Here is a 26,668-nt window from a genome sequence, read left to right as displayed (position 1 = left end):
TGGAGTGCAGCGGCACCATCTTGGCTCACTGCAAGCTCGGCCTCCCAGGTTCACGCCATTCTCCTGCCTCAGCCTCCCGAGTAGCTGGGACTACAGGTGCCCGCCACCACGTCCGGCTAATTTTTTGTATTTTTAGTAGAAATGGGGTTTCACCGTGTTAGCTAGGATGGTCTTGATCTCCTGACCTTGTGATCTGCCCACCTTGGCCTCCCAAAGCTGGGATTACAGGCGTGAGTCACCACACCCGGCTGCAAACAATTCGTTTTAAAAGAAAATAATTCCCATAACTATTTGTGCACGAGTGTTGATTCCAAGAATCTTGACCTTATCACCTAATGGTCGAAGTGGCAGAGTACTTCAAACCCAGCTAGCTCAACAATGAGGTGAGGGTCCTCTGTCAGGGTATAAAACCACCTCAAACTCATTAAACACTGAATACCCAGGCTTTCAGCTACACTATGATGGAAGGCAACCAACAGACTATACCCAGAGCTGCTTCTGTCCTAGTGCAAGTTATCTTAAACAGCCCATATGCTGCTCTGCAGTGTCCCAACAGATTTCTATTACATACCATGAGCTGCTTTTGTCACAAACTTTAGGCTGAAAAAAAATCCACTGTGAACAAAGCTAAAGTAACAAATTTAAGTACACTCTTCTCCCTGTATAACCTTACTACATGCCACAACTTCCATAGTTTACCATTTCCTTTTCCAGTCCCCATCACCTTAAAAAAAGGTGGCAGGGGAACCTGTCCTTAGGGAACTCAAATAATGGCTATTCCTAAAAAGCTATACAGAATGTTACCACTTAAAAATCACTGGAGGGGTTGGGTGCGGTGGCTCACGCCTGTAATCCCAGCACTCTGGGAGGCCAAGTAGATCACTTGAGGTCAGGAGTTTGAGACCAGCCTGGTCAACATGGTGAAACCCCACCTCTACTAAGAAAAACAGAAACATTAGCTGGGCATGGCGGTATGCACCTGTAGTCCCAGCTACCTGAGAGGCTGAGGCAGGAGAATTCAGCCGAGATCATCCCACTGCACTCCAGCCTGGGCAAGACAGTCTCAAATAAATAAATTTCTAAAAGTATTGACATACACACACGATGGTTGGAAATTCATACTCTTGAATAATATTTCAAATGAACTTATTTTTAGAATACTCAAAGCAATACTACAGCTATCCAATTAACGTCTTATAAAGGACACTCTCAGATCCCAAATTTACTAGCAATGGGTCAACAAAGAAGAATTATGAAACAAACCCAAGGTACTTCTAAAAGCTTCATTCACTTTTGTAGAATATACGATTAAACTAAGGGCTGAAATAGCTGTAGGAAACATGTTCTTAAACTTTACAGCAAACTTAAGTGGAAACATTCCTATTAAAAAGAAGTTTTCTCATAATCTGAGGGCTGTTATAGATTTATCACTAACAGCTTATTATAACAATTTCTGATTTCTAAATGCTCTCAAATGTAGATAATAAAGTAAACAAAGCATTATTTCCTTCAACTTGCTAAATCCAACAAAGTAAAAGCTATGAAAAAGCCATCACCAACAGGAAACACTGAAGAACTCCATTGTGCACATAGTGCTTTCTGTACTTGCTGTTAGTTAAAAATGGGAATTAAACAGAAGTGGGTAATTAGTAAAGGCTAAAATTGCAGAAGTAAACTGGCAAGGATTTTTTGTGCATGTCACATTAAAATCATCACCTGCTTTTCAACGGGAGAGACCATAAAATTTATCCAACTATTTGAAATATCCTTTAATGCATTTGGGTCTGAACATTTGAAAGACAATGCCTATCCTATTAAAACTTTGTTTCTTGGCCAGGGACAGTGGCTCATGTCTACAGTCCCAGCACTGAAGTGAGATCACTTGGGCCCAGGAATTCAAGACCAGCCAGGGCAACATGGCAAAGTCCTATCTATACAAAAAAACAAAAATTAGCCAGGCATAATGGCATGAGCCTGTAGTCCCGGCTACTCGGGAGGCTGAGGTAGGAGGGTCATTTGAGCCCGGAGGCTGAGGGTGCAGAGAACTATGACTGTGCCACTGCATGCAGTCTGGGTGACAGCGCGAGACCCTGTTTCAGGGGGAAAAAAAAAAAAAACCTGTTTACAACAGATGATCCAATATACCAAGAAGCCCTACATAATTATTTTGAAAAGTTGGCAGAACTAATTCTTGCTCATCCATATTATTTCCAATTGTACTGTTAAGTCAACAGTATGTCTAAACACAAGCTTTTGCTGTTTGTTCACCTGCAGTATTTTTAATTCATAAGGTTTTTAAAAACCACAAATGGCCTCACTTTTAGTTATGTAACAGGAACAAGAAATCCACCAGCAGCAAAATTTTTAAAACTCAGACCTTTAGCGGTAGTCTTTAGAACATTCACTCTAGATTTAAAAGTAATAAATTGTTAAAGCATGCACAAAGTTTAAGAGCGAATAAAAACCACAACTGACAAATATGTTGGTTAACATTCCAAACATGTATAACCAATGAACATAGCCTAGGGTTTTCTTTTTATTGGTATTCACTTCAGTAACTTGAATCCACAGATATAAGCAGTATATAACCAGAAAGTTACAAGTAAACACAAATTATACATGCAAATTTCTGTTCACAAAGGTCACATGTGCAGGTACATGAATTAGAAGCGTGCATCTAGGATTATGGCCAAACTGTTTTAAAAATGCAGAAATGTAAAATTACATCTTGAAAATATGAAGAGATGGTCTACACACTTCAAAAATCAAATGTTGCTTATACCAGAGATGTATGACAATTACGGGATTCAAGTGACAAGCAGTAAGATCTCAAAAATTAATACTGGTCAAAGAGAACGGGAATATTTTTACATTTCACTGAAAATACATTGACTACTAGAATACGAAATCTAGCAGGAACTCAGGGAAAAAATTACAAAATCTAAAGCCAATTACTTAATATTTCTTATTACCTAAACAACAGCATGACATTAACAGAAAACTGCACCTGCATTTGAATCGCCAATCTCACGTTAATGAAGTTCTCCAAAAATGAAATGCAACCAAAACAGGTTCAAACTCCAAATCAAAGTCTGCAAGGCTCAGATTAAAACATGGAATGTTTCAGATGAAAGTAATAAAAATACTATTGGTTTTGTTCTTTATTGAATGGAATAAAATGTTGACATTTCTTTGAAACTTGGAACTACTAAATTTCATTTTTCCAAATGGTTCTACATTTCTTTCTTAGTGGTGCAAGTTGTCTTAAGTAGCTTAGGAAGTCAATCTCTACAAAGTATTTCTGTCCGTTGCCATTTTGATAAAACAAAAACTATTCATTAACTTAACCATGTGTATTTTTTTTTTGCTATAACACTTAACACATGAACAGACATCTATTATTTCTCCACTAAAACAAAAGAGTACAATAGTTTTCTTCTAACTATCAGTATTGTATTTAAAAAAGGTTAACATTAAAAACGAAGAACCATTATTTTCTTTGAAATCATTAAATCTTCTTGCACATCTTAAGTTTCCTTCTTCTGTCTGCGTTCTTCTGCCAATTTATTCAGAAATTTCTAAAAAGAGAGAGAGAATTAAAGCCATTAAGTCACCTTAGAGAAACACAGCAAAATGGATTAATTCCAAAACCAAATATCTTATATCCAAGTTTAGGGACTTAAACTATAATTTTGTCAATATTTTCAACAATTAGTTAATCCTTACTAGCACACAAAAACTGTTTCAGGACATTACAATAAGGCATGGGGAAAAAATGCTAAAAGGTAAAAAAAAAAAAAAAAAAAAAAAAAAAAAGGGAATTCGAATGTTATAATTAAGCCTACATTTTAGAGATAAGAAAACAAAGACCACAGTCACACTGAACTGACACTACCCCAAGAACTATGGGTCTAAATGACATGCATTTTTATTTTATTTATTTATTTTTTTTGAGACAGAGTTTTGCTCTGTTGCCCAGGCTGGAGTGCAGTGGCGTGATCTCGGCTCACTGCAACCTCCACCTCCCAGGTTCAACTGATCTCCTGCCTCAACCTCCCAAGTAACTGGGATTCCAGGCACCGGCCATCATGCCCAGCTAATTTTTTTGAACTTTTGGTAGAGACAAGGTTTTCACTGTGTTGGTCAGGCTGGTCTCAAACTCCTGATCTCAGGTGATCTGCCCGTCTCCACCTCCCAAAGTGCTGAGATTACATGCATGAGCTACCACATCTGGCCTCAAGGCACTATTCATTAAATCACCTGAACAAACATTTTCTTGCCAGGCCAGCAGTAAATATTTTAGACTCATTGAGCCATTCAGTCTTAACTACTCAATCCTGCACTCCATTATAAACTAAAACAACTATAGATGACACTTAAATGATTATGGATGTGGGTTCTAGTAAAACCTTACAAAAGCAGATGACTGAGCAACAAGTGTAGCTTGCTGACCCCTGCCATTAAACCTGGGACTTCTAGAGTCTCTAGACACAGGAGCTCCATTAAGACACTAATGGAAGTACAAAAGACATATTCAAAAATCTAATCTAAAATGTCCAAAGTATCTTTCCATCTCATTGGAATTTATCAACTTAATATAGTTAATGAAAAATAGTACAAATTAAAAGCCGTTATATCCTTTAAAGAAAAAAAAACAAAACACCCCACAAACATCCAGTTAGGAAATTATGAATATACCATTAGCAAGTTACTGTATTGCTTAATAGTTTCTTGATGATGGTGACAAAGTTTCTTTAAAATACAAGGAAATAATAGGCCATCACGCCCGTAATCTCAGCACTTTGGGAGGCTGAGGCAGGCGGATCACTTGAGGTCAGGAATTCGAGACCAGCCTGGCTAACATGGTGAAACCCCGTTTCTCCTAAAAATACATAAAATTAGCTGGGTATGGCGGCATGTGCCTGTAATCCCAGCTACTCGGGAGCCTGAGGCAGGAGAATTGCTCGAATCCGGGAGGCAGAGGTTGCAGTGAGCTGAGATTGCGCCGTTGTACTCCAGCTTGGGCAACAAGAGCAACTCCGTCTCAAAAAAATAAATAAAATATAAGGAAATAATAAAAGGAGCCACAAGAAGCACCAACCAACCTTTTATATTATTTCCATATTCTTCTCAACAATACATACAGTTTTTGACCCCAAACAGCTTAAAATCAAAGCAGATAAAAATATTTGTACCAGGGCAGGCACTGTGGCTCAGGCCTGTAATCCCAGCACTTTGGGAGGCCGAGGCAGGCGGATCACCTGAAGCCGGGAGTTCCAGACCAGCCTGACTAACATGGAGAAACCCCATCTCTACTAAAAATACAAAACTAGCCAGGCGTGGTGGTGCATGCCTGTAATGCCAGCTGCTCAGGAGGCTGAGGCAAGAGAATGGCTTGAACTCAGGAGGGGGTGTTGGGGTGAGCCAAAATCACACCACTGCACTCCAGCCCTGGGCAACAAGAGCAAAACGGTCTCAAAAATATAAAAATAAAATAATTGTACTACATTGCTGCTACCATTGCAAATAACCACGATTCTTTCTTCATATACAGCATGGTAAGAGACATATAGGTGGCAAAGAGCAGTTACATTAAAAAACAACAACAACAACAACAAAACAGACGATGATACACAGCCAGGAACCTAAATTATTTCCAAAGTTAAAGATTACATTCATCCATTTAGTCAACACAGAACATATCTAAAGATTGTATAACTATAGTTAACTTATTATAAAGCAGTGTGAAAAACCAAGGTATCTATAATTGAGTTGTTTAGCAACTACTTTTAAGTTTCAGTCATTATTTCAACAGGTAGTCCAAAGAGGCTGATAATTACAAAAACAAACTTCAATATATCTCAACAGGAATTATTCTTTAGTGATGTTGTGGTTTATATATTTACGCCTTTGATCTTTATATTCTTTTGGTCATAAAAATAACAAGTGTCATTATCAATAATTTCAATATTAAAAAATTATTTAATATGAATGGTCATGCGACTTTTAGTATTCAGACTCCCAGCATCTTCCAAATTAGAGATACAGCCCAACAACAATTTGAGAATACCTGAGTAAGTTTAATTCTATCACAGAATTTATAACATGGTTAGAAAACACTAAATTGTTATGTAACAAGGGTAAACTATGACAAGAGGCTCAACAGATGTTTCCATAATCCATCCATCCATCAAGAAAGAAAGGGCCGGGTGCAGTGGCTCATGCCTGTAATTCCAGCACTTTGGGAGGCTGAAGTGGGCAGATCACCAGAGGTCAGGAGTTCAAGACCAGACAGCCTGGCCAACATGGTGAAACCCTATTTCTACTAAAAATACAAAAATTAGCTGGGTGTGGTGGTGTATGCCTGTAATCTCAACTATTGGGAGGCTGAGGCAGGAGAATTGCTTGAACCCTGGAGGTAGAGGTTACAGTGAGCCAAGATCACACCATTGTACTCCAATCTTGGCGACAAGAGTGAAACTCTGTCTTAAAAAAGAAAAAAGCAAATAAAAAGTTATCTTCAGGATAAAGCACTGCATTGAGGCTAAAAACTATACACATTTTACTTATATATCCCACTTACTTCCATAACTTAAGTTTTCACAAAAGAACTCTCTTGTTTTACATTCAGCCTTACCTTTAATTTCTGATAATGAGGAAGGCTGCTGCAATGAGTATTCTTTGCAACTTCTTCATTTGTATAAAAGAGGGAACACAGCTTACAGTAAAACCCTGTTTTAGGTATCACATAGTCTATACCTAGAAACACAAACATACATTCTTACAAATCAAACTGAAGATTTTATTTAGTATTCACAATTTTACCTGTCAACATAATTTAAATGAAACATGTTTCTGAGAAGTTCAATACAGCCTTAGAAAACAAAAACAAAAACAGAACCATATTTTGCTTTTACCTAATTGATGTTTGAGGTCCCACCTAACTGTATTCTTAAAAAGAAATATAATACAGAAAAACAACACAGAAAGGCAAAACAAAAGCATGTGCAACTTGCAGGAAATTTTATGAGGAGAAAAGGGAACACATTGTGGGATGACAACAGAAAATAATACAAAATCAGAGACATGTATAAGAGGAAAATATGTCAATTAAGATTTATAAATTGTTCCCTATAGAAACAAAGGAAATTTAAAATGCTATCACAGTTTATATAAGACCAACTTTAAAAACTTATTTTAAAACCTAAGAGTTTGTTTTGAGGACAGTGAGGAAGGTGAAGAACAAAGACTTAAATCTCACCAACAGGAACATTGGGCTGATATGGTCCAATTCTATACTCATCTGGGATTGTATAGTCCTCCTTGTTCTCATCACTTTGACCATCTGCGTTTTCACTTGTATCTTTGTTGGGATCATCAGCGTTCTCAGCAGATTCAGCACCTGGTTCTGTGTTTTCCTCATTTTTAATTCCATTTTCCAACGCTGCTTCGTTTTCTTGATCAAGTTCCTCGATCTTGTCCACCTTAATTTCAACCAAACCATCATCATTTTTGTCACCAGATTTAAATGCCATGCCCGATTTACGAAGTTTCTGAAGTTCCGAATCTTCCTCATCACCAACCTCATCTAGAGTGACAAAACCTTCCATACTCCCTGGGAAACGACGCTGTTAAGAAAGACAAATTTACTCTGCAACAATTATCCTGCAGCATCCCTTCCATCTGCTTTACTTGAAGGGAAATGGATAGCGTCTTTGCCTTTTTTTTTTTTTTTTCCCAGACGGAGTCTCGCTCTGTTGCCCAGGCTGGAGTGCAGTGGCATGATCTCTGCTCACTGCAAGCTCCTCCTCCTGGGTTCACGCCATTCTCCTGCTTCAGCCTCTCAAGTAGCTAGACTACAGGCCCCTGCCACCATGCCCGGCTAATTTTTTTGTATTTTTAGTAGAGACGGTGTTTCACCATGTTAGCCAGGATGGTCTCAATCTCCTGATGTTGTGATCTGCCCGCCTCGGCCTCCCAAAGTGCTAGGATTACAGGCGTGAGCCACCACGTCCGGCAGCGTCTTTGTCTTTATTCATTAGCTCAAAATAATAACTTCTTCCTTTCTCCCAAAAAATTACTGATAATTTGAAAAATAATTTAGTTTATTTTAAAACTAAAAAATGGAAGGTCTGCCTCACACAAAGAGCAGAAGTTAAATGAGGTAAGAATATTCATATTTTATCTTTTCTGAGACTACAATGCTGCTAGTGAATGTGTAAAAAACTTGATTTGGTAAAAGTTGAGCAACGTCCTTTGTAAGACAGTATATTACAAATACCTACTCTTTAGAGCAAACGCTCAGTTTCAAATAGTGTAATGGCTAAAAAACCAAGCTCTGGGCCAGGCACAGTGGCTCACGCCTGTAATTCCAGCACTCTGGGAGGCTGAGGTGAGCGGATCACCCTGAGATCAGGAGTTCAAGACCAGCCAGGCCAACATGGCAAAACCCCATCTCTACTGAAAATACAAAAATTAGCCTGGTGTGGTGCTGGGTGCCTGTAATCCCAGCTACTTGGGAGGCTGAGGCAGGAGAACTTGAACCTGGGAGGTGGAGGCTGCAGTGAGCCGAGATCATGCCACTGCACTCCAGCCTGGGTGACAGAGTGAGACTTCGTCTCAAAAAAAAAAAAAAAAAAAAAAAAAATCATGCTCTGAAGAATAACTGCCTAAATTTTGGCTCTGTGTCTTACAGGATTATTTAACTTCTCCATACTTCGATTTTCCTCGTTTATGGAATGGAGATAACAACAGTACGAGCTACATATGGTTATTGTGAGGATTAAATTAATAAATGTGTGTGTGTATATATATATATATATATAAAAAGAACTTAGAAAAATGTATGGCATTAAATGCCATTAAACGTAATTATTAGCATTTATAAATGTAAACATAATGATAAGCTCTAGTTAGAAAAATAAAGGAAGTTATTTGACCAAGCCATCAAATAAAAACCCAGAGGTAAATACTGGTTTTGAGCTGAATGTTACAGAAAAAGAACCAACGGAATATGGAACACGATGGCAAAAATTTCATTTCACTCTACTTGTTCTTCTTGAGACAGAGTCTCGCTCTTGTCACCCAGGCTGGAGTACAGTGGTGTGATCTTCGCTAGCCTCCCAGATTCAAGCAATTCTCCTGCCTCAGCCTTTCTGAGTAGCTGCTACAGGTATGTGCCACCACACCCGGCTAATTTTTGTATTTTTAATAGAGCTGGGGTTTCACCATGTTGGTTCTGAACTCATGGCCTCCAGTGATCTGCCGGGCCTCCCAAGGTGCTGGGATTACAGGCATGACCCAATGAGCCTGGGCTGACTCCGAAATTTTATGAGTCATTTAACATAAAAAGTTTGCTTCAAAGGCATTTTAATGCCCTACTCCTTAAGCAAGGCAGGCAGCACAATGTGGGTCTTTTGTTTTACTCTTCTTTACACCGTGTGTATTTCTATATTTATATTCACTTTATATGTGTCTTCTAAATGACTTACATATTCAAATAATATTGTTTTAAAAGATACTAGAGTATCTGACCAGGCCAACATATCTCAAATAGGAAAAATTATTCAATAATTTTTGAATGAGTGGCAAAAGTTTTAACTATCTTGGGTCAATTAACTTACTGCAAACTCATGTCCTGTATTTTTTTTTCAAAGCTACACTATAATGCTGCCTACCTATATGCTACCACAACTATTTTTTTTAAAAGCTACACTATAAGGCTGCCTACCTATATGCTACCACTACAATACAGAAGCATGTATTTTGAGTCCTTCTCCCTCATTTTTACTAAAAAGTTTCCTCTTTGAGCTGATGTTTTTTGCCAACTATAATAAAATGTCTTATTTAATTATTTATTGCAGAGTTTAGATTTAAATATTTATATTCTGGTTCATATCTATTTTTGATTTAAATCATGTAATTCTCTTTATCTGACACTGCTTAGGTAAATAACTTGAAACGATGATCTGATCTAATGTTCTACTAAAACAAACCAATATTATTTCTTTACCTTTTTAAGCTTTTTCTTTGCTGCTGCTGAAGCACTTGCATCTTTTTTCACAGCTTTATCTGAAGGTTCCTTTTTCCCATCAGAAGCCACATCACCTAAATTAGCAAGATCGGTCTCATCTCCCACTGAACTGCCACTTTCTAGCAGGGCTGCTGCTTCTTCTTCATCTACAAGTAGCTCATCTTCAGATTCAAGCAGCATATTAGGTTCCTGCTCTGTCTGGTCATCCTTTGTGTCTTTCTCACCATCTTCACCGGACTTCTCTTCTTGTTCTTTACCTTCGGTTGAACTTTCAGTCTTCTGGGAACCATCAGTTTTGGACTTCTTATCACTTGGAGATTCTTTGCCGTCTGGAGAGTAAGATCTTTTTCTGAAATCAAAAGGACACACCACAATTAATTTGTCATCTGAAAAAGTTAAGTTGAATATACTCACATATATGAAAAACAAAATGAAATTACCGGGATTTATCTTTTTTCAGTAAATCAATGCCTCTGTTTGGAATCTAAAAGACAAGTTTTACAGAAGTTAAATAATACATTTGCAGAATACACAATTATCCAGTGAATTAATAATTGGAGATGATCCCTATAATCAACTCAGCTTATTCAATCCCCATAACCTTATCCAAGAACCTAAGCTGCCTACAGTCAGACATTCATCATTATGACCATACCAACAGAGAAGTGGAAAATAAAGCATTCTGGTAGCAGAAAGCTATTAAAAACTTAAACAGATAAGAGCAATGAAGGTGTCCTCTAGGGAAGACTAGTTCTGCCATTAAAGACCAGAAAAAAAAGTTGCTCTTTTTCATTAACTAGTTTCTTTCAATAGATTTACCTCTTTCAATAAACTTACATTTCAAGAATCCTGTATTTTTTAGCATACAAAAATGTTTAGAAGAATGTTGTGGCTTTAAATATGTAAAAACAGGCTGTTAAATGATGACAAATCAAACACTACATACCCTCAGTACCAGTTTTTTATATTTCTCAGACAGGTCAACCTTCACACATCTCCCCTGAAACCAAAGGGCTTTTTTCAAACAATGGTCAACCATTGCCATTGCATCTTCTCTTGTCTCCATCTCAATAAAAGCCTTGAAAAGAAAAGAACACAAGAAAAGAGAGACCACAAAGCACATTATATTTTATAAAATTGTATAAAACCTTATTATGTATTCTACCTACTGGTTAGAAAATCTTCATTACTTTTTTTCTTTTCTGAGACAGGGTCTCACTGTGTCACCCAGGCTGGAATGTAGTGGCACAATCTTGGCTCACTGAAGCCTCGTTGTGCTGAGCCCATGTGATCCTCCCACCTCAGCCCCCCAGTAGCTAGGTCTACAGGCATGCACCACCATGTCTGGCTAATTTTTGTATTTTTTGTAGCGTTGGGGTTTCACCATCTTGCCTAGACTGGTCTCGAGCTCCTGGACTCAGGCGATCCTCCTGCTTTGGCCTCCCAAAGTGCTGGGATTACAGGTGAAAGCCACCACACTCGGCTAAAAATTTTAATCTTTAGCACAGAGTTAAAAAGTCACGGAATAGGGCTGGGCACAGTGGCTCACGCCTGTAATCCCAACACTTTGGGAGGCCACAGTGGGTGGCTCACCTGAGGTCAGGAATACCGAGAACAGCCTGACCAGTATGGTGAAACCCCATCTCTACTACAAATGCAAAAATTAGCTGGGCCTGGTGGAGTGTGCCTATTGTAGTCCCAGCTACCGAGGAGGCGCGAGGTTATAGTGAGCCAAGATGGCGCCACTGCACTCCAGACTGGGCAACAGAGCGAGACTCCATCTCAGAAAAAACCCAAAAACCAAAAAACCAACCTGTCAGATTCACAAAATCCCCAAGAATCACCGTAGTGCCAAATACTAAACCGTCTATATACACTATTTCTGCAAAAAAGTAATAAGCCTAGAAGAATTAAAATATTGTAAGAAAAATAAAAGTCTGAAAGAACACAAACTTGCAATGCAAGTGTTTAAAACAAAAAAAGAAAAACAGAAAAGGTGTTCTTCTCATTCTTATTTCCTTTTTGAGATAGGCTCTCACTCCACTGCCTATGCTGAAGTGCAGTGGCACAATCATAGTTAACTACAACCTTGGACTCCTGGGTTAAGTGTTCCACCCAACCTCAGACTCCCAGAGTAGCTAAAATTGTACAAGCATGCCACTTTGCCTGGTTAAATTTTTTTTTTTTGTACAGATATGGCCTCAGTATGTTGTCAGGGTAGTCTCAAACTCCTGGGCAACTCCGGCCTCAGCCTCCCAAAGTCTAGGGATTTACAGGCATGAGCCAATGCACCTGGCCTAACTCTAATTTTCTTTTTTTTTTTTTTTTGAAATGGAGTCTTGCTCTGTCACCCAGGCTGGAGTGCAGTGCGATCTTGGCTCACTGCAAGCTCCACCTCCCGGGTTCACGCCATTACCCTGCCTCAGCCTCCCCAGCAGCTGGGACAACAGGCGTACGCCTGGCTAAGTTTTTTGTATTTTTAGTAAGAGACGAGGTTTCACTGTGTTAGCCAGGATGGTCTCGATCTCCTGACCTTGTGATCTAGCCACCTCTGGCTCCCCAAGTGCTGGGATTACAGGCGTGAGCCACCGTACCTGGCTAACTCTAAATTTTTTAAATAAAAGAACAACAACAACAAAAAAAGGATGAAATGAAACAACTCGTCCTCCAGATTTCATCACTAAAAATAGGGATACACTTTTTTTTTCTTTTTTCTTTTTTTTTGAGTTGGGAGTTTTGCTCTGCCACCCAGGCTGGAGTGCGGTGGCGCAATCTCAGCTCACTACAACCTCCGCCTCCCACGGTTAAGTAATTCTCCTGCCTCAGCCTCCCCAGCAGCTGGGATTACAGGCACGCGCCACCACGCCCAGATAATTTTTGTATTTTTAGTAGAAACAGAATTTCACTAAGCTGGCCAGGTTGGTCTCAAACTCCTGACATCAGGTGATTCATCCACCTTGGCCTCCCAAAGTGCTGGGATTACAGGCGTGAGGAACCACGCCCGGTCACATACTGAAAAATCTTAAAGGATTTTAATAAATTATCTTCTCTAAAACTTCCTTATGTGTATTACCTGACTTTTCATCCTCATCAATATGTAGTTCTTTATTTTCCCATAAGGCTCAGCAAGCTTGAGAACAGCACTATCAGAATAGCCAGAATGGGGCAAATTGCTGAGATGTATCACACGTCCAAGCTCTTGTTTTTGATCAAACTTCTGATCTGGCTTTCCTTCAGGTTTCTTTAACAAACAACAGTAACAAAAGGAAAAACATGCAATAATTATTAGTTAACAGTTAAAAACATCCTAGTCTTTACCAATTATTTTATTTATTTTTTTATTTTATTTAATTTTTTTTTTTTTGAGACGGAGTCTCGCTGTGTCGCCCAGGCTGGAGTGCAGTGGCCGGATCTCAGCTCACTGCAAGCTCTGCCTCCCGGGTTTTTACGCCATTCTCCTGCCTCAGCCTCCCGAGTAGCCGGGACTACAGGCGCCCGCCACCTCGCCCGGCTAGTTTTTTGTATTTTTTAGTAGAGACGGGGTTTCACCGTGTTAGCCAGGATGGTCTCGAACTCCTGACCTCGTGATCCGCCCGTCTCGGCCTCCCAAAGTGCTGGGATTACAGGCTTGAGCCACCGCGCCCGGCCCAATTATTTTATTTTTATAGAGACGAGGTCTTACTATGTTGCCCAGGCTTGCCTTGAACTCCTGGGCCTCACATAATCCTTCTCACCTTGGCCTCCCAAGGTGCTGGGATTATAGGCGTGAGCCACCACACCCAGCCTTAGCAGTAATTTTAAAGAACCAAAGCTAATAAATATTAAAATGATTTGTTAAACAGATACACAGCTTGCAAAAATAAACATTACCTTTATTCTTTTATACTTCTGGGATAAATGAACTCTCACTGGCTTGCCAAATACTAACGCTGGTGTGGTTGTGTAATAATCCACTGCAGCTTGAGCATCCTCTGTGGTTGCCATTTCAATAAATGCCTGAAATTGTACAAAAAGTTATTTCTCTGTTTTTTCCAATCAGCCTTCTCACACTGAACTACAGATATTTCTTCCTAAAAAATAACAATGCCCCAAATCTTTCCAGATATATTTAATCACTAAGTAGAAAACACTTTCAAGAACTAAAAAACCAAAACAAAAAACAGGCCAGGCCCAGTAGCTCACGCCTGTAATCACTTTGGGAGGCCGAGGCAGGCAGATTACGAGGTCGAGAAATTGAGACCATCCTGGCCAACAAGATGGTAAAACTCTGTCTCTACTAAAAATACAAAATCAGCTGGGTGTGAGGGCGCACACTTGTAGTCCCAGCTACTTGGGAGGATGAGGTAGGAGAATCACTAGAACCCAGGAGGCAGAGGTTGCAGTGAGCCGAGATTGCGCCACTGCACTCCAGCCTGGGTGACAGAGCAATACTCCGTCTCCCAAAACAAGGAAACAAAAAAACCCCACAAAACAATGTTGCCAATTTGCTATTTTATTATAAGGACCACCTCAGATTAGTTCATTCTACTGCATTACTTTATTATTTACTATGCCTATTGGACTAAAAATAATGACTTGAAACCATCATTTTGGTATAGATCTGAAATGGCTTTCCACAGAATTTTCCTTTTACAGCTTTTATAGTAGTATAATGACAATTACTACCTAAGGATCATAACTTATAGTTACTAATAATCCATGAGCATTCTATTATTATTGACATTTATCACTACTGGTCTTTTCCTCTACGACATTCCGCATTTGATAAACTTAAGACTACCTTGAGTTTTATTTTTCTAATACAAAATCATTTAATTCTTATAGAAAATATATTAGTGGCATGAATAAATGAATAATACCATTATTTTAATTCATACCTCATTAATTTTATTTAGAATCAGATGATTTGAAATGACTCCAAATGGTTCTACCAGCTGTAATAGCTGGTATCTCAAGTTTTTCCCTCGTTGAAAATCCATGATGTGAACAACTCTGCTAGTTTCCTGTCCATTAGGGGAAAAAAAAAAACAAGCAATTAAGTCTCTTTAAAGCAGTATGAAACCAATTACACATTAGGACTTTTTATAATCTATAATTAACCAGGGGAGTGTAAGTAAAACAACAACTCATAACATTCTAGCGAATTTTAAAACTACACATCAAACATCACTGGATAAGCTCTTTCTGACCATAGCCAAATGGTTAAACTACTTCAAAGTGTCAAAACATAGTCTCTGTAATGATTTTTAAATTAAATATTGTACACATAACTGGACAGCAAAGGTTCCAAGATGCTGAATCAAGGTGAGCTCACTGGACTATGGGCATATAAAATTTAAAGTTTTAATTATTATCAAAGCCATATAAAAACCTGATGGTTTTCAAATTATAGCAATCATCCCATAAGGACCATGATACATATTCAACTAGTAAGGATTTAGGACAAATCATATTCCCCAAAATCGTAAATACAGTAAAAGCAAAAGCTTCATTCATTACTGACCACTCTGCCTTTTTGCATGTGTCTAGGTCCTTGCAGGTTTCCATTTCCAGCACCTTTATGGGAAGAGAAAGTTTTTAGTCTTGTAATCAATATACTTGCTTAAAAAAGCAATTTTACTGAAAAATGCACATCTTCCAAACACAAATGAAAAGCTCTTACAAATATGTGATTACCATCACTTTTCATGCAATGTTATTTCTGAGTAATATTTAAATGAGCCTTCTTTCACCTATAATCATTGCCTTTAATTTTTAGAAAGGGACCAGGTGTGGTGATTCACACCTGTAATCCCAGCACTTTGGGAGGTTGAGGAGAATGGATCATTTGACGCCAGGAGTTTGAGATCAGCCTGGGCAACATGGCGAAACCCTTGCCTCTACCAAAAATACAAAAATTAGCCGGGTGTGATGGCACATGTTTGTAATCCCAGTTACTCAGGAGAGGCTGAAGCATGAGAATCGCTTGAACCAGGGAGACAGAGGTTGCAGTGAGCGGAGATCGCACCATTACACTCCAGCCTGGGAGAGACAGTGAGACTGTCTCAAATAAAGAAGCAAAATTTGCAGCCTGGCACAGCTGCTCACACCTGTAATCCTAGCACTTTGGAGGCCCAGGTGGGTAGATCGCCTGAGGCCAAGAGTTCAAGATTAGTCTGGTCAACGTGGTTAAACCACATCTCTATTAAAAATACGAAAATTAGCTGGGCATGGTGGCGAGCACCTGTAATCCCAGCTACTCGGGAGGCTGAGGCAGGAGAAATGCTTGCACCCAGGAGGCGGAGGTTACAGTGAGCCAATATTGCGCCACTGCGCTCCAGCCTGGGCAATAAGAGCGAAACCTTGTCTCAAAAAAATAAACATTTTCAGTAAGGGCTCTGTAAGGAAAATTAACATGAATTTTATATAATTACCCAGATTTCCTCTTGGTCCAACTGCTGGTCCCCCAAGATGAAACGAGGGAGGTGGCGGTCCCAGAATTCCTGGTGCTGGATTTGTAGACTGCTGCAACATGAATGGATCACCCCTAGTAAAGTGAAGACATAAAATATAAATCATAATAAAGAGGTCCATTGGAAATAATTAAGATTTAATGCTAAAGCACCCCAACATATGACCACAACCACTTCAATCTTTCAGGGTATCTGTGAAGTAACTAGATCAAAGTCTACATTAACAATAAAAAAGTACAAATTACTACATAATATATATTCTAAAAATTGTTAACCGAAGTGAATTTTATCCGAGTCTCATTTTCAGTAAAGAAATTCTGAAAATACTTTATGAAATGTTGAAAGTTAAACCTGAATTCCTTACATTGATCTCCTTTACAAATGGTAGCTTAAAAAATTTAACTTACATTGTGTGTCCTGTATCATTGTCAGGATTCCATTCTGGGTAGCTTTAAAAAGACCAGAAAATTAACTTTAAAATAAAACTGTCCTTTTCACAAAACAACCTTGTTTGGCCTCTAAAATAGAGATTTATTAGTAAAGTTATCTGAGAGTCTAAGTGTTAGAAACATAGTTTTAAAGCATTTCCTATAGATACTTCAAAATAAAAAACTCAGAACTTCAAAATAATCCACGAGAATAAACTTGTTTTATATTGCTTGCAAATGTAGATAATGTTGAAATTTAAGTTTTTCCTCTATTGGTTAAATTGTAAGGAGGAAGTGCTGCACAAAGAATTAGAAATGTGGGTTACATAGAAACAAGAACAGAGCACAGATTTTCCTTCTCCAATATTAATACCAAGAGCACAGTTGAGTTGTGACATTAGAAAGAATAGCCCCAACAGAGTTAGGCATATGTGAAAATTCCAACTCCAGTGAACAATGGGCACTGTGTGCTGCCTAAGCAGGGAGTTTTCTTTAGGAATTCCATTTCATGGTAGCAGCCTGAACTCAAAAACCAAAGATCTCAAAAGCAAAAAAAAAAAAAAAAAAAACCAAACAAAAAAAACACCACCAAGGATTTTCCTGAACAAAGAATTAGAATCTTTTAATAACCTACCCTCTTTTCTGTATCTTTTGCATTTTTAAAAGCACGTATTATTAAAAATGTTACTGTGAATCCACTCTATATATCAAATACTATCTTTCACTATACCTAGTAAAAATCATCAATTTCTGTAATGACCAATGTGTATGTATCCTAGAAATATTAAATAACAAAATATCATTATTACTGCATCTAATATTCAATATGAAATTTCCAGATCTAAACATTTTACTTGTAAATAGTATTGCCCATACAGTACCACTATGTGATATTAACATTGTGAATATTACAAGTAAATGATAAACTCCCAAAAACCAATAATGGCTGATTCTGATTCACGATAAGGACGTTTTAAAGGTATTTCAAACTCCTACATTTCAAGAAGAAGCTGGCATCGACGACTGTGACTTGCTCCATTGATATGTTGACTCCACTCCTGCAGCAAAGTAAATTAGTAGAATTAACAAAAATAAAGCTAAAATATTTTCATCTGAACCATTCAAACTCTAGGACATTAATGTCTATGCAGTATTATAGGCTGTACAAACACCTGCCCATTCACTAAATCACACTGATTTAATTTAAAACCATTTCTCTGAATCCTTGAGGCTTGATCCTGCCCTCAAATACGCTATGCACATTCTTGGAAAAACTGGATTAACTTGTCAACATACTTAAAAGATTTGACAGGGAAAAGATACAGAGTTAATAAAGATCAAGAGTAGTAACTAACCTTGAGATTAGCAAGGCTTATTAACTTTTACTGTGGACCAAACTGAAGTATTCACTGTATGCTACTTTGAGTACTCTGAATGATAAAACATCCATGTTTCTATCTACTTTTCTAGAAACTATATACTATAAATTTGAACAATTAGTTAAAATAGAATCTTTTAGGCCAAGCTCGGTGGCTCATGCCTATAATCTCAACACTTTGGGAGGCTGAGGTGGGTGGATCACTTGAGACCAGGAGTTTGAAACCAGCCTAGCCAACATGGCGAAACCCCATCTCTACAAAAAATACAAACTTTAGCCGGGCGTGGTGGTGTACGCCTGTAGTCCCAGCTTCTTGGAAGGCTGAGGCAGCAGAATCTCTTGAACCCAGAAGGCGGAGATTCCAGTGAGCTGAGATTGGGCCACCACGCTCCAGCCTGGTTGACAAAGACTCCGCCAAAAACAAAACAAACCAAAAACTTTAATCACATCCAGCTTTTGAGGATGTTCCAGGTTTACTACCTATTAAATACACAGTGAATGAAAAATGCACCATGATTAGCATTACCATAAAATGCTAACATGATTCAACAGGAATGGCTTTTCTAGAAAATGAATCCCATTTATCAAAATATTAAGCTTTCTTTATATTTCCCCAAAATAAAGAAGCAAATTTAAGGAATGCCTCAACAAATTTAGGGAGGGAAACATGACATTCTATCGCTATTCACTCTTTCGTGGTTTATTTTAAATTGAAGAAGTAACTCTTATTTCAAATAATTTCTTTAGAAAAAAATGCAGATATAAATGAGTTAACTTTTTAGGCAATGTAAGAATGAAGAGTCAGGAAAACTGGGCTCTGCCTAGACTGCCTAGGTTCCATTCCCGAATTACAAAGATGTGAATCTTTGGTCCCTGTTATTTAAATTCACTGGGACAATAGTCTCATAGGGTTGTTGTGAAAAGGTAAACTGCTTATCAGACCCTTGCGAGGCACATGGAATGTGCTTAAAACAAAACAAAACAAAACAAAAAAACCGAACTGATTATAAAGCAGTCTTGTTTTACAATTCCTGCTTTACAACTCTTATGGATGTTTCACAAACTCCCACAAATTGTAATTTCTGTAACAACCACACTACCCAATACAATTATATTTGGAATATAAAACATGGTCAGGCGATGTGTTTTTAAAGGGGGGTAGCTCACTGAGAGCTGAACTAAATTAAAGTAAGGTACCAAATTACAAGATACATGCTTTCAAAAAGTTGCGGATTGGTATTTTATAAATGGGATTCTTTTTAAAAAAAAAAAAAAAAACGGGTTTATATTTACATGACAACAGTTTAGGTACATTCCTCTGCTCTAGAAAAATTATCTAAAATCCTGTGAAAGGCCGGGTGCAGTGGCTCAGGCCTGTAAGTCCCAGCACTTCGGGAGGCCGAGGTGGGAGGACCAACTGAGGTCAGGAGTTCGAGACCAGTCTGGCCAACATGGTGAAACCCTATCTTTATTAAAAATACAAAAAATTAGCCGGGACTGGTGGTGGGTGCCTGTAATTCCAGCTACTTGGGAGGCTAAGACAGAGGAATAGCTTGAACCTAGGAGGCGGAGGTTGCAGTGAGCCGAGATCATGCCATTGCACTCCAGTATGGGTGACAGCAAGAAACTCCATCTCAAAATAAATAAATAAATAAATAGAATCCTGTGAACTAAAATGGAACTCATCCAAATAGAATGGTACCTTTCTTAAAATGCTGAAAGCTATAAACTACTTCCAGGTCTCTTTTTAAAATAATGGCTAATAGTTAAGGAACTCAAGATCTCTCCAGTTGGCTCTACAATCATCAGCTATTTGGGTTATCTAAAGTTTCAATTGGAAAGTAATGGACCACTGACTTCTAGTTGGAGACCATTTTTAAAATGGCTGTAAGGGCCAGGTGCAGTGGCTCACGCATATAATCCCAGCACTCTGGGAGGCCAAAGCAGGCAGATCACTTGAGCCCAGGAGTTTGAGACCAGTCTGGACATCATAGTGAAACCAGGTCTCTTATCAAAAAAACCGGCAGGTGTGGTGGTACGTGCCTCACTTGAGCCTGGGTGGTGGAGAGCGTAATGAGCTATGATCACGTAAGTGCACTCCAGCGTGGGCTACAAAGTGAGAGACTCTGTCTCAAAAATATAAAACAAAATAAAATAAAATAAAATAAAAATGGCTGTAAGCCAGAGGAACCACAGGTAAGTTCACAAAATTTAGAAGCCTTGGCTTGGCATGGTGGCTCATACCTATAATCCCAGCACTTTGGGAGGCCAGGGTAGGCGGATCACCTGAGGTCAAGAGTTGGAGGCCAGCCTAGCTAACATGGTGAAACCCATCTCTACTAAAAATACAAAAAAAAATTAGCTGGGCATGGTGATGTACGCCTGTAATCCCAGCTACCTGGGAGGCTAAGGCAGGAGAACTGCTTGAATCCGAAAGGCGGAGGCTGCAGTGAGCCAAGATCGCGCCACTGTACCCCAGCCTGGGACACAGAGTGAGACTCCTCCCAAAAAAAAAAAAAAAGGATTAATTAAACAAATACCCATTAATGACTTAGAATTCTCTGAACTAAAAATATTCAGATTTTACTTAAAATATTCTTAAGTTCTGGGAGAGGAATAAATGTTATCCTACTAGCCATGCTTCTATTTCATAGGAGCTAGAAAGGATACATAGCTGAACAGAAATTATATACAATCCTCCATGTTCTTTAAAGGTTCAAACTTACAGGAAAAGTGTGTCTGCTCTTTCAAAGTGATAGAAGGCAGGCCAAAATCAAAAAATCAGTCATGTACCTCCCAAACTCACCCATGACTAATGTGTACTACCAATCGATTACTGGTTGGTTTACGGTGAGGACTAAGTGAAAGAGTTTTATAAAAATCTATATTCCTGGACTCTACACTGAGGTAACTCCTGCAAAATCAGATTAATAAAGGATTTACACACCTTTTAAAGTCAGACATTTCTGTAGGAAAACTACATTCACCTTGATGTATTTGAGATACCTTAAACTATAGACAGAAAAAAAGAATTTGGGAAGCACTTACAGAATGGCAGAAAAAAGAGTTAACTTAATATAAACTCAAGTGACAAGACAGCCAAAGTGCTATAGTGGATAATTTTCTTTAAGTGAAAGGAAGCTGAGAAGCTTGAGATTGCACAGAAAAGCAATCTGATGGCTAGGTGCGATGGCTCACGCCTGTAATCCCAACACTTTGGGAGGCCAAGGTGGTGAATCACCTGAGGTCGGGAGTACGAGACCAGCCTGACCAACGTGGAGACACACTGTCTCTAAAAATACAAAATTAGCCGGGCGTGGTGGCACATGCTTGTAATCCCAGCTACTCGGAAGGCTGAGGCAGGAGAATCGCTTGAACCCAGGAGGTGGAGGTTACAGTGAGCTGAGCCGAGACTGCGCCACTGCATCCATTCCAGCCTGGGCAACAAGAGCAAAACTCCATCTCAAAAAAAGAAAGAAAGAGAAAGAAAAAGAAAAGCAATTTAAGCAATTTGATGATCTAAAATGACCTAGAAAGAAATAAAAGCAACACCATCACTTTAAGTCACCTAAAAATAATGACACTCCATGACAAATTAAATTATTTTCTACTTAAGTTTTTTACTTCACAGTAAGAACTTTTGATCATGTAAACTATTTAACAATACCAATAAGTAAAAAGAACAGATTTTCCAAGTTATGCAGCAATACCAGAGAGCAGGATTAAATGTTTAAAAATTTTTCATTATCTACTTCCATCACAGAAATTTTCTCTAAGGTCATTTCTATAGAGGTTATAGAGGGTCCACTGCTAAAGTGAATATTTAAATATTTTTTCAACAGAATGCATATACGTAAAAAACATAGTAAGGCAACTAGAAAACTAGAAATTCAGATAATCCATGTGTTTAAACTTCTTAAAGTTGGTCCAATTTACACATTTAAACCACAGAATTAAACAAAAGGCCTCTAAAATACTTCTCAAATGTACTCAGTATATTGACAGAATACCAAAACTGGCTAGGACCTAAGCATTTTTACAGGCGAAAAGTACCTCTTGCACTAGGGTAGGGTATCTTACTCTTGAATCCATAGTTTCATCAAAATATGTAAAAACTGCTCTTTTGTTAATTTAGATCCATTTAAGTTATTAGCCTTCTTCAGGAACTAGAAGGTAGCAAAATTTGGAGAAAAAAAGCATAATCATACATAAAAACAGAAACTTTTCTCTAAGTCCTCTCATGGTTCCGTTGTGTTCCTTTATGATGTCCCAACAGCTTAATGACTCCAGTAGCAAAGATTTTTTAAGTCCCTTAACATCACTCTCATTTGAGACACTGTAACTATCTATTTTCCTCAGAATTTAGAGATCCTTTCTGAGAATACTGGTCACATTGCCATTTCTGCTATTATTTCCTTATAAACAGGCAAGAAATAACGTAGAAAAAATTGGAGTCACCAATGTTTAATGGACCTTTTCGTTCTATCAATTCACACGGGACCTAAAATTTAAAGTTTAGTGCTGATCAAAAACTAAAATGAATTCCATGATATATTTAGTAGAGCCAACAAATTTAGGAAAAGGTAACACCCAAAACATATACCAATTAAAATTTGCTGGCTTTTGTGAGTTTGGGGTTGTATTTCTTAATGAAAATACATCTTCTTAAATGTTTAAATAAACCTAAATTTAGTATTTATGTTAATTTACTTTGGTACAGATTAAAGATTAAACGACAAAAATACTGAGATCCAAACATAAGGAAAGGGAGTGACTGGTAATACTCTTTAACAGAATATTAAAAACAATGGTATGATTTAGTCTACTAAAAAAAATCCATACTCACTTACTAAAAAATGCTTATCAAAGGATTAGCTATGAAAAGAAAATGACCCTTCCAGATGTTACTGTAAAGAAAAACCCTGTAACAGTAACCATCAAATCAATTTCATGGCAGCAACTTGTTCCAGTTAAGTAGAGCACATCAGGAAAAATGGATGGTCACAGATTATAGATCAAGCTAGTGGGGTGCTATAACGATGACTTTAAGTCAACTGCACCATATATTGGGGGGAAAAAAGTCAGAATGAGTAACACTGAAAAAGTTGAAAGAGAAAGGACAACATATTTAAAAGGGCATTTTGAAAAAGTTCCCATTTTGGTAGATGTGATAATTAAAGCAAAGGAGAATTAGATTTTCTTTTCAAATGACTATATCAGAAGTCTAAGCCTAACTCAGAAAAAGAATTTGTTTATGAGGAACACAGAGCAGGATACTGTAGTAGTTGATTTGTCCAAGTCTCTAAAGGGATAGATGTAATATGGGATAATAAAAAGTGAGTTCTGAAGTATGTTTAAGAAAGTTGTGGAAAAGGAGAAAAAAAATGATGAAAAATTTCAGTCATAGTATGAAAGTTTGTGTTAAAGGGAAATTAAAAAAGGAAGAATGAACTAATCTAAAATATGAAACATACTGAAACAAACACCAGGGCTCTACATTAACTCTTTCCCTGTAGCCACAGATAAGGAAAAAAAGAGAATTGTTCAAGAATACATCTTTACTACATACAAATCAGCAATCAAGACAGATGGAGAGCTGAAATCTAGCATCCTGAATGGCAGAGCACATTGACTGCAAAAAAAATACTTAATTCAACAAAGCAGACAAAAAAACCTGCTTAAATATATGATTAAGAAGAACATATTGATGCCAAAAACCAACAAGATAATCTCAGTGGATGACAGCTTTGTGGCCAGAAGTAATCTAGGCAGAATACATTAATGTAAAGCCCTGGTTTAAAATGCTCAAAAACAATTACCTTCCAAATAAAGTGTTCTCAAAAGTTTAAAAATGCTTGATCAACTCAATGTCATCAGACTACAGAATTAGAGTCAAAGATATAGGTAAATAGGCACTACAATGTAAAAGAAATTAGAAGCATCTGTTGCGTTAACTCACCTTATTAGAATGAACTGGCAAATCACATATAGAGCACAGATGGGGATAACCCTTCGGTAAGAGTCCATGGAAGTCTTCAATATTGCTACTTGGAGGAGCGCCTCTCTTTTTCTCAAAGAGAGATCTCTCTTGTAAGGGGCCAGGACCACGTCCCATTCTCTCATACTCACTGTCAAATTTATGATAGTTATGCGAGGTCTCACCAAAAAAAGAATCATCCCTACACCTTTCTCCATCTCTTAATCTGTCATCTTCATAATCCATTCTGTCATAATAACCAGATTCTTGAGAACGACTTCCATGGTCATAATCAAGCACTGGGTTGAGACTAGGACCACGATCATCAAAACTATCTCTTCTAAAGTGCCTTTTTTCTTCCCAATCATCCCTAGGTACTCTGTATGGTGGCTCCCGTGTAGCAGATCTGCCATCTCTACCATAACTCAAGGTAGGGCCTTCTTCAGTTCTCCTCCTTTTAAGCTGTAGAAGGATTTGGGGCAAATTCTCAGGAGTAATCTTGTCCTCTGGATAACGACTCAGTTCATCTAAGTCTCTAGCAGACAGACCAAAGCTGGCCAAAATGTTACTGGCCTGGTCTGCATCTCCACGGTGTTGAGAAGATAAAGGGAGTGGACCTCTACTTCCAATGTTAAATATAGACTGCAAATTATGGGAAGAAGTACTAGCAGAAGACAGTGCACTATGAGCTCCTTGTTGATTCAATGAAGAACTCATTCCAAGATTCATTAAACTAGCAAGGCGTGCAGTACCCTGGTTCATCCTTCCAAGAGATGCTGGCATACTTAAAGACTGGGTAGCAGCAGCAAGAAGGCCTATTCCTGCCGCAGACAGGTCACGCCCATGACCCTGTGAGTCCCTACTGAGAGATGACTGCTGGAATGACTTGGACATTGTAGAACTAGCTCTTGTCTATTTTATAGATTAAAAAAAAAATTTTTTTTTAAGACGGCCAAAAAGAAAGCTCAAACTAGAAAGCTAGGTTAACTTTGCTTCAAAAAATGGTAACGCCAAGAAAAAGGATCAATAAGGACTGCAGAATCTTCTTCAAGCTGAGAACCAGCAGACAACTCTGTAGAAAAATAAGCAATTTTAGTCATAAATCCCTTTAAGCAGATGCCGTTTTTTTAAGAAAAAAAAACTTATGCATCATGTTGATTTAAAAAAAAAAAAACATTTAAGATCTCAAACTTACAAGGAATTTATTACATATCTTAAACAGATTCCTGATGTATGCAGAGCCTGCATATAGATATTTAAAAAGTAGTATTTCACGCTAAAGCTTAACTATTAAAGGGACTTTCATACTGAGTTTAAAAACATGTAAATTGAAAGGTTAGATGTCTGAGTACATCAAAATTTTGGTAAAAATATAGATGGGTTTCTTCTTTTAGAAGAATAAAAATACACCCTATAGTATGATGCTTAAGTTCCAGGAGAAGACTAAAAACAAAAAAAATCAAGGTCAGCAAGTCAAAGATGAATCAGTTGTATTGTGCTTTGGAAAATGAGACCTATTATCACTATCAGAAAGAACCAAGTAAAATCATAAGTAAATGAAGCTTAGGTTTCAAGTACCTAATATAAGATATAAGACCAAACATAATAGCTGAGACCTTTATACAGCAAAATCAATTTGAGGTGAAGATAGATGTGAATAAGAAAAATAAGTCATTTCCTATAGTTTTAAGGATTGCTGCCCAAATTTAAGTTATATAACTAATTGCCTTCTTACTGACCATCCTACATCAGGCAGTGCTTTCTTCATATCTAATCTTTTAAAGTAAGGAGAACTAACTCTGGTCAGTACAGGAATAGGAGCCCTCCCAAGAAAAAACCTAGGTACAGAAAATACAGGTGATTAAAAGAAGGGAACTCCTCAATTAGCATCCATCAGTACTCATTTAATGCTCAGGGCTACAGCATATCTACAGCACAAAACAGGAAAAATGAAAATGAGATCTTGGTTACACAGTTTCCTGTAAACTTTTCACAAGAATAGCCCAAATCACCTGGTAAATTTATGTTCTGATTATGATTCCCCAAGACGTGTTTCTAGATGAAACTGTTTTCTTTCTTAAATCATTATTGTACCTCAGAAACTGTCACATAAGAATTTCCAAATAATTTATATCATGATTGTCATAAAACATTAGTTAAAAGATATACATAACGTCTTCAGTGAAACAATTTTATAATCACAACTACATACAGAGGCAAATCTGAAGTTGTTTCGTACAGAATTCTATGAGGCATTGTTTAAATTTTCTATTTTTTGATCACCAATACACTCAGCACTGGTAGCTTAGTATGTTAAACTTTAACAGTAAAACCAGACAATATCCAGTAGTTACAAGTCTATTACAGGACCAATTTCGCCAATGATAGATTAAAGCAAGG

General features: G+C 37.8%; 1 protein-coding gene and 1 long non-coding RNA gene across 51 annotated transcripts in view; one reads left to right on the top strand and one right to left on the bottom strand.

The window, feature by feature from the left end:
- Positions 1 to 2,482: 2,482 nt before the first annotated feature.
- MATR3 (matrin 3) overlaps positions 2,483 to 26,668 on the bottom strand; it is a 60,100-nt gene continuing 35,914 nt past the window's right edge. For 14 of the 50 annotated variants that reach the window (XM_078003628.1, XM_078003624.1, XM_078003627.1 and 11 more), the window contains 14 exons: positions 24,251 to 25,340; positions 17,910 to 17,971; positions 16,893 to 16,934; positions 16,447 to 16,559; positions 15,533 to 15,589; positions 14,911 to 15,036; positions 13,904 to 14,029; positions 13,107 to 13,274; positions 10,980 to 11,111; positions 10,474 to 10,517; positions 10,013 to 10,382; positions 7,262 to 7,484; positions 6,638 to 6,759; positions 2,483 to 3,578 (listed from right to left, as the gene is read on the bottom strand). In XM_078003628.1, the coding sequence (XP_077859754.1) occupies positions 3,528 to 3,578; positions 6,638 to 6,759; positions 7,262 to 7,484; positions 10,013 to 10,382; positions 10,474 to 10,517; positions 10,980 to 11,111; positions 13,107 to 13,274; positions 13,904 to 14,029; positions 14,911 to 15,036; positions 15,533 to 15,589; positions 16,447 to 16,559; positions 16,893 to 16,934; positions 17,910 to 17,971; positions 24,251 to 24,486 (1,872 nt within the window). In that variant the 5' untranslated portion in view covers positions 24,487 to 25,340 and the 3' untranslated portion in view covers positions 2,483 to 3,527. 50 annotated transcript variants of the gene reach the window in all.
- LOC144329534 (uncharacterized) lies at positions 12,083 to 25,342 on the top strand. Its single transcript, XR_013394879.1, has 2 exons — positions 12,083 to 12,596; positions 21,521 to 25,342. It is a non-coding gene; the product is annotated as an uncharacterized LOC144329534 (long non-coding RNA).

The sequence above is a fragment of the Macaca mulatta genome, chromosome 6 (genome assembly GCF_049350105.2).
Source record: "Macaca mulatta isolate MMU2019108-1 chromosome 6, T2T-MMU8v2.0, whole genome shotgun sequence".
Taxonomy (NCBI): domain Eukaryota; kingdom Metazoa; phylum Chordata; class Mammalia; order Primates; family Cercopithecidae; genus Macaca; species Macaca mulatta.
The sequence above is the reverse complement of the archived record's forward strand: the minus strand, read 5'-3'. Positions and strand labels throughout refer to the sequence as shown.